Source organism: Diaphorina citri, unplaced genomic scaffold (genome assembly GCF_000475195.1).
Source record: "Diaphorina citri unplaced genomic scaffold, Diaci psyllid genome assembly version 1.1 scaffold936, whole genome shotgun sequence".
NCBI lineage: Eukaryota > Metazoa > Arthropoda > Insecta > Hemiptera > Psyllidae > Diaphorina > Diaphorina citri.
In genome coordinates, this window is record NW_007378367.1 from 120,602 (window position 1) to 128,642 (window position 8,041).

Consider the following 8,041-nt stretch of genomic DNA (forward strand, 5'->3'; position numbering starts at 1 on the left):
TTATTATTATTATTATTATTTTCTACAAGTTCGGCCATGCGTTTTCTACTAGTTTGGCCAGGCCTCGGGTTGAACTAGTATGTTATATTATAAGTATTATTTTCCATTTTAAGATGCTGCAGGTGTTCAAACCTTTCTGGCATTCAAAGCTTCCCTTCTTGAAGCAGTCAGCGAAGGCTTATTCTCCAATCTCCAATCTCTAACTGTGAGTGAATGCATGTGTAGAATTGTTTGTTGTAAGTTGTAAATGACTTATGTATTAGAGAGATTTCGCATCGAATCTTCCAATTCACATTGTCGAAAGCTTTCTGGAGGTCTACGAACGCTATATAGAGTGGTTTATTGACTCTAAAGCTTTCATCAGTAATGATCGCATCGCTTCCTGATCCCGAAAACGCAACCCATGTTGGCGCCATTTTGTTTACATCATGTTTTTAGATTTAGCACGGGATCGAAAACTTCCAATTCACATTGTCGAAAGCTTTCTGGAGGTCTACGAACGCTATATAGAGTGGTTTATTGACTCTAAAGCTTTCATCAGTAATGAGTCTAAGCGCCAGAATAGCTTCTCTAGTTCCCCTTCCGTTTCTGAATCCAAATTGGTCTGCATCAAGGTTTGAGTCAATCTTCTGTTCAATTCTTTTCTTAACAATTGTTGTAAGTATTTTTGATGCATGGGATAACATACTCGGTGTTCTATACTCTTCACATTTCTTGCTATTCATCTTCTTTGGGAGCATAACCATTCTACTTTGTTGGAAGTCAATTGGGATTTCACCTTTTTCATATATCTCTCCAATAATGTCGAACAGTATTCCTTGCATTTCTTGGTCTAATCTCTAATGCCTTTAATAAATCTGCTGGTAAATTCTCTGGTGATATGTCCTTCTTCGGTCTCATTTTCTTCGTCTAACTCTACGATGTTTTCATCATGATATAGTTGTTCAATATATCTCTTCCATCTTCTCACTATTTCTCTCTCATCGAAGAGCAATCTCCCGTTTTCATCCTCAATTGTATTCCCTTTGATCTTCTTCACTGCAAAGTATTTGTTAATGAGGCTGTAAACTTTCTCCATTTTTCCTTCCTTGAGATATTGATCAATTAATTTCTTCATGGAGTTCCCTTAACCAGTTTTCTTTTGCTTTCTTTGCCTCTCTATTCACCATGTTCTTCCAATATCTGAAGTACTCCGGGAGCAGCTCTTACCCGGAGATGAAGACGAAAACATCAAATAGAGACGAGTGGCGATCTACAAACCAATCCTAGGATTGATCGCTCTTACCCGGAGATGAAGACGAAAACATCAAATAGAGACGAGTGGCGATCTACAAACCAATCCTAGGATTGATAGTGTTTTGAACAAGGATGTAAAACGAAAATGTAGAATGGAAAAAGAAGATAAATTAACGTTCGATTTTGTATTACAATGTGCTATTCAAGGGGACGGGGCATGCATGTTCAACATGTTAAGTCAGGCAATGTTTGGATCGGAGGCAAACAGTGTGCGTGTGCGTGAGACCATTGTGCAGCATATTCTTACGAATTATGAAGATTACTGCGGCTTCATCATCCGTGGGCACTATCGTCCAGCTGAGAACCAGGTAGATAGGCTCGCGGATGATGGAAACGGAGTTATGAGTCCGCAAGAATATGCTGCACACATGTTTCAGCCATAAAGTTACGGCACCTTTGTTGAACTGTCTGTTGCCGCCAAGGTGTTCAAAAAAAGAATTAATGTTTTCGAGATGAGAGGCCAGCCTCTTGAACTCTACTCAAGCCTTGGCGAGCCACACTGGCCAGTGGTCATTGCTCTGTTCTCCGGAAATAGAACCAACGGCCATTTCGATTTACTGAGACCTATTGACATTCACTCCTCACCTCTTCCTCAAATTGATTTTCTTGCTAATAGAGAAAATGAGTTCCCTCCCCTTCCTCCTGTTGCCGGTCAGCTTGCTTCTTCTGCCTCAAGTGTCACTTCTGTACATTCTCAGAAGACTGGTAAAAAAAGAAAAATCCGTTCCAAGGTTAATGACAGAAGCAAGAAACAAAGACATAGGCAAGCAGTGAAATAGTATAATGAAAAAAACCCTGAAGTTAACAGAGAGAGTGTAAAAAGATTTCATGAAAAAAATCCAGAAGCAAATAAAGATTGTGTAAAGAGATACAAAGAAAAGAATCCTGAAGTAATTAGAGAGCGTACAAAAAGATATCATGAAAAAAATCCAGAAGCAAATAAAGATTGTGTAAAGAGATACAAAGAAAAGAATCCTGAAGTAATTAGAGAGCGTACAAAAAGATATCATGAAAAAAATCCAGAAGCAAATAAAGATTGTGTAAAGAGATACAAAGAAAAGAATCCTGAAGTAATTAGAGAGCGTACAAAAAGATATCATGAAAAAAATCCAGAAGCAAATAAAGATTGTGTAAAGAGATACAAAGAAAAGAATCCTGAAGTAATTAGAGAGCGTACAAAAAGATATCATGAAAAAAATCCAGAAGCAAATAAAGATTGTGTAAAGAGATACAAAGAAAAGAATCCTGAAGTAATTAGAGAGCGTACAAAAAGATATCATGAAAAAAATCCAGAAGCAAATAAAGATTGTGTAAAGAGATACAAAGAAAAGAATCCTGAAGTAATTAGAGAGCGTACAAAAAGATATCATGAAAAAAATCCAGAAGCAAATAAAGATTGTGTAAAGAGATACAAAGAAAAGAATCCTGAAGTAATTAGAGAGCGTACAAAAAGATATCATGAAAAAAATCCAGAAGCAAATAAAGATTGTGTAAAGAGATACAAAGAAAAGAATCCTGAAGTAATTAGAGAGCGTACAAAAAGATATCATGAAAAAAATCCAGAAGCAAATAAAGATTGTGTAAAGAGATACAAAGAAAAGAATCCTGAAGTAATTAGAGAGCGTACAAAAAGATATCATGAAAAAAATCCAGAAGCAAATAAAGATTGTGTAAAGAGATACAAAGAAAAGAATCCTGAAGTAATTAGAGAGCGTACAAAAAGATATCATGAAAAAAATCCAGAAGCAAATAAAGATTGTGTAAAGAGATACAAAGAAAAGAATCCTGAAGTAATTAGAGAGCGTACAAAAAGATATCATGAAAAAAATCCAGAAGCAAATAAAGATTGTGTAAAGAGATACAAAGAAAAGAATCCTGAAGTAATTAGAGAGCGTACAAAAAGATATCATGAAAAAAATCCAGAAGCAAATAAAGATTGTGTAAAGAGATACAAAGAAAAGAATCCTGAAGTAATTAGAGAGCGTACAAAAAGATATCATGAAAAAAATCCAGAAGCAAATAAAGATTGTGTAAAGAGATACAAAGAAAAGAATCCTGAAGTAATTAGAGAGCGTACAAAAAGATATCATGAAAAAAATCCAGAAGCAAATAAAGATTGTGTAAAGAGATACAAAGAAAAGAATCCTGAAGTAATTAGAGAGCGTACAAAAAGATATCATGAAAAAAATCCAGAAGCAAATAAAGATTGTGTAAAGAGATACAAAGAAAAGAATCCTGAAGTAATTAGAGAGCGTACAAAAAGATATCATGAAAAAAATCCAGAAGCAAATAAAGATTGTGTAAAGAGATACAAAGAAAAGAATCCTGAAGTAATTAGAGAGCGTACAAAAAGATATCATGAAAAAAATCCAGAAGCAAATAAAGATTGTGTAAAGAGATACAAAGAAAAGAATCCTGAAGTAATTAGAGAGCGTACAAAAAGATATCATGAAAAAAATCCAGAAGCAAATAAAGATTGTGTAAAGAGATACAAAGATATTGTTAAATTACACCGAAAACCGCCAAAAAGCGGTAAAATGCCGCCAACCGTTGTACCGGTCTTAACCAAAAGTTGTAAGTTTCGTGTCGCAAATTGTTAAATTACACCGAAAACCGCCAAAAAGCGGTAAAATGCCGCCAAGCGTTGCATCGGTCTTAACCAAAAGTTTCGTGTCGCATTCTCACATTTGACAGCTACATACCAAATTTCAAGTCTCTAGCTCTTACCGTTCTCGAGATATTTTGTTTACAGAACGTGGTTTCACGATCTCGCGTTTGCAGTGGAATAACTTGAGAAAAACTCGCTCAATTTAAAAAAGAAAAAATACGTAATTGGTTTCACGATCTCGCGTTTGCAGTGGAATAACTTGAGAAAAACTCGCTCAATTTAAAAAAGAAAAAATACGTAATTTTTTTTTCTCCTGTATCTTTTATTTAAAAGAGAAAGCTGAAATCATGAGAATCCTCAATTAGAGAGCGTATAAAAAGATATCATGGAAAAAAACCAGAAGCAAATAAAGAGTGTGTAAAGAGATACCGAGAAAAGAATCCGGAAGTGAACGGAGAAGCTGTGCGGCGATACGAGACGTGTTTTGACACTAAAAACTGACCATCGAAAATTTGACCCGATTACATTACTTTCCTTCCTATAGGATAAGGAAAGTAAAAAGATCTTAAATCCCTAGATTAGGCCAAAAAAAAACTGTCTGGATGAACATCTAAAGGTGTATCCAAACGTTGTCGACCGGTCGGCTATCGACGAGGTGAATCTATGTTGTCGAGGCAGTGTGGACGTGTCAGTCGACATCGATCAACGGCCGGTGGACTATGTGTGGACACGGCTTTAAACACACAACTGAGTTAGATTACGAAAGTAATCAGTAAGCAAATTTTTCGATTAGTAAATAAAAAGATCACAAAAATCGCTGTTAAGTAGGTACGTACATCTTCAAAAATCCATGCATTGGTCAGATTTTTACGAAAAAAAAAATATATAAACTTAAATTTCAGGCAACTTTTTACGAAAATTTTAATGGAATTGAATTTCAGGCAAATATAGAAGCGGATTCCAACCTAACTCCGACGGAGAAAGAGGAAGCTATATCTGTTCTAGGACTGGACTTTACATTAAAACAGTGACTTGTTTCTAACCAACCTCAGTGGTGTAGTGGTTAGCGCGGTGGACTTCGGATCTGGAGGTTGGTGGTTCGAGTCCAAGTCAAGCCATAAAATTTAGCGTAGTGCATAAAGCAGGGAACGACATTTGTGACAAGCATTTATGCTTAACACAATTAAAATTCCTTTTGTTTCTAACTCGAATGGAATTGAATTTCAGGCAAATATAGAGGCGGATTCCAGCCTAACTCCGACGGAGAAAGAGGAAGCTATCTCTGTTCTAGGACTGGACGGATGTTCTATAGAAGATCTGGGACTGGACTTTACACTGCCCGGACATGCTGGGGTAGAACTGAGAAAGGACGGACGTGATATTCCGGTCACTATACACAATCTGGCCCAGTACTGTAAGGTAAGGAACCGATTCTATTAGGATGACTTAAAGCCAACAGTAGGACCAGAGAAACGGTGAAAGGGCCTTTTTTAGAGAGAGAAGCAGCCAAAACTCTTTTAAAGACACTCAGCCCAACCATCCACTAGAGGCATTTTTGGAAAAAAAAAAAAAAAAAACATGGTCTCAGAAGAACATTATTTTTCACTAGTTACTGGAAAATTATTGTAAGAGCCTCTAGCTAGTTTGAGGAAAAAAAATAGGAACTGCTTTCGCATTATTTCAAGGCACATTCTTTTACATCCATGCTTAGTCGAAAACGAAAAAGTGTGGTCAGAAAATGGTCCGCCCTGGCCGGGACACATTCTTTTACCGCCATGCTTATTAGTCGAAAACGAAAAAGTGTGGTCAGAAAATGGTCCGCCCTGGCCGGGATTTGAACTGAGCACCTCCGAGTTGGGAGTTAGTGCTTTCTGCCCATGAAACACCCTTTCAAAGTTCCAACTTCAAATGTAAAACTTTGCATCGAACTATTTTCCCGAGTTGAGAGTTAGTGCTTTCTGCCCATGAAACACCCTTTCAAAGTTCCAACTTGAAATGTAAAACTTTGCACCGAACTATCTTCCCGAGTTGAGAGTTAGTGCTTTCTGCCCATGAAACACCCTTTCAAAGTTCCAACTTCAAATGTAAAACTTTGCACCGAACTGTTTTCCTCCCTCAATTTTTGGACATGTTTTTTTCAGAGTTTCAGCAGAAATGCCTCTCACGTGGGAGGTTTATGAGGAATGGCCATTCAGTAGAAAACAGTATGATAGGCCTTCTTTCCTTAGACCTCCTTATTGTTCTACCTATACTTGGATGTAAATCTATACTATGTCTAAACTAAGGGTAATATCCCCGTTTAAGCCCGGTTTAAGTCTCCTGTGGACTTGTCACCGGGGCCACAATCGGGGTTTGAACTCGGCTTAATTTAATTTTTTCTTATGAATTAATCTGATTGGTTGATCAAGAGTTAAACCAAACACACCTTGAAAAAATAAAAAAGAGGTTTGATGGAGGGAACTATGTTAATGGAGGTCTTATCACCCCGAAATACAAGTAGTCATACAATACAAGTAGTCATAGCTTTGACAGGAAGAAGTGGGTTCAATCCCAGCCGAGGTATGGAATTTTATCCCCAAAATTGAGAATTTGACCACAATAATAGTAGTAGCCTACTGCTGGAGTAAAGGGACTTTTCAGTCCTATGCGAGCAGTATAAATCACCACAATAATAGTAGTAGCCTACTGCTGGAGTAAAGGGACTTTTCAGTCCTATGCGAGCAGTATAAATAAGCACTTTATTACACAAAAAGCTCACTCAGAGGCTTAGGGGTAAACCCATCCTTCAGATGGGTTAAGATTCTACAAATCTAATACTAACTCCCCCTTCCCTCTTCTCCCCCCAGGGTTCCGCGCTCTCTCCCCTCCTCTGACCATCGTACGCAAGACATTCGAGTCCGACCTGGCCGCAGATGGCTTTCTACCATCCGTCATGACCTGCGTCAACTATCTCAAACTACCAGACTACTCTAGCGTCGAGGTGATGCGGCAAAAACTGCGGCTGGCGGCCCAGGAGGGACAGCACTCGTTCCATTTGTCCTAGACACACACGGGTTAATGCAAGGTAAGAACTAGACAGGGTTAAACTACTCTAGCTGCGGCCCAGGAGGGACAGTACTGTCCTAGACACACACGGGTTAATGCAAGGTAAGAACTAGACAGGGTTAAACTACTCTAGCTGCGGCACAGGAGGAACAGTACTGTCCTAGACACACACACGGGTTAATGCAAGGTAAGAACTAGACAGGGTTAAACTACTCTAGCTGCGGCACAGGAGGAACAGCACTGTCCTAGACACACACGGGTTAATGCAAGGTAAGAACTAGACAGGGTTAAACTACTCTAGCTGCGGCCCAGGAGGGACAGTACTGTCCTAGACACACACACGGGTTAATGCAAGGTAAGAACTAGACAGGGTTAAACTACTCTAGCTGCGGCCCAGGAGGGACAGCACTGTCCTAGATACACACACGGGTTAATGCAAGGTAAGAACTAGACAGGGTTAAACTACTCTAGCTGCGGCACAGGAGGGACAGTACTGTCCTAGACACACACGGGTTAATGCAAGGTGAGAATCATTAAGGGTTAATCTCTATAGATTTTATGCGCTTATTCAGATGGTTAAAAGTGAGGAACTAGGATTTCTTTTTCTTTTTCGTAGAGACTTCTAGATTCTGAGATAGATCGCTTTGAAAAATACTTCTCTGTTTTTCTAGTTGGCTCCAATTTCAAGGGAATAAATTGTTCAGATTGATGCCCGATTTTACCACAGGGAGTTTTCAATTAATCCAAAGAAATACTTTTTTCATTTCCCCAAGATCAGCCATAAAAAGGCTTTTTTCCACAAGAGTTTAGGTAGGTAATCTTTTTTCCCCTTTGATTTCAGGCGTTCAAAACGAAAGAAGTTGGGTCCGAGTGTCTTCATGGCTTCATGGGGATTTGGATAGGATTTCTCCTAAATCTACTCTCCCTAAAAGGAAGTTATGCCCACAATAAGTTCCCATCAGGTTCCCCTCTTAGATAAATTGTGCCCCGTGTATGTTATCTTCTGAGAAGTTATGCGCGCGCAGATGACCTTGGGAGTTTTGTATCGCCTTGTGATTTTGTTTTTTCAAAAGTACCACTGTGGCTTTCAAT

The 8,041-nt window shown here is 38.5% G+C and overlaps 1 protein-coding gene and 1 long non-coding RNA gene across 2 annotated transcripts in view; one reads left to right on the plus strand and one right to left on the minus strand.

The window, feature by feature from the left end:
- Window positions 1-234, minus strand: part of LOC103513176 — a 12,602-nt gene extending 12,368 nt beyond the window's left edge. The window contains exon 1 of the mRNA XM_026826459.1: window positions 133-234. Within this exon, the coding sequence (XP_026682260.1) occupies window positions 133-219 (87 nt within the window). The 5' untranslated portion in view covers window positions 220-234. The remainder of the gene's footprint in view (window positions 1-132) is intronic.
- Window positions 235-7,017: 6,783 nt separating this feature from the next.
- On the plus strand, window positions 7,018-7,938 carry LOC113469045. Its single transcript, XR_003392589.1, has 2 exons — window positions 7,018-7,472; window positions 7,791-7,938. It is a non-coding gene; the product is annotated as an uncharacterized LOC113469045 (long non-coding RNA).
- Window positions 7,939-8,041: the final 103 nt, after the last annotated feature.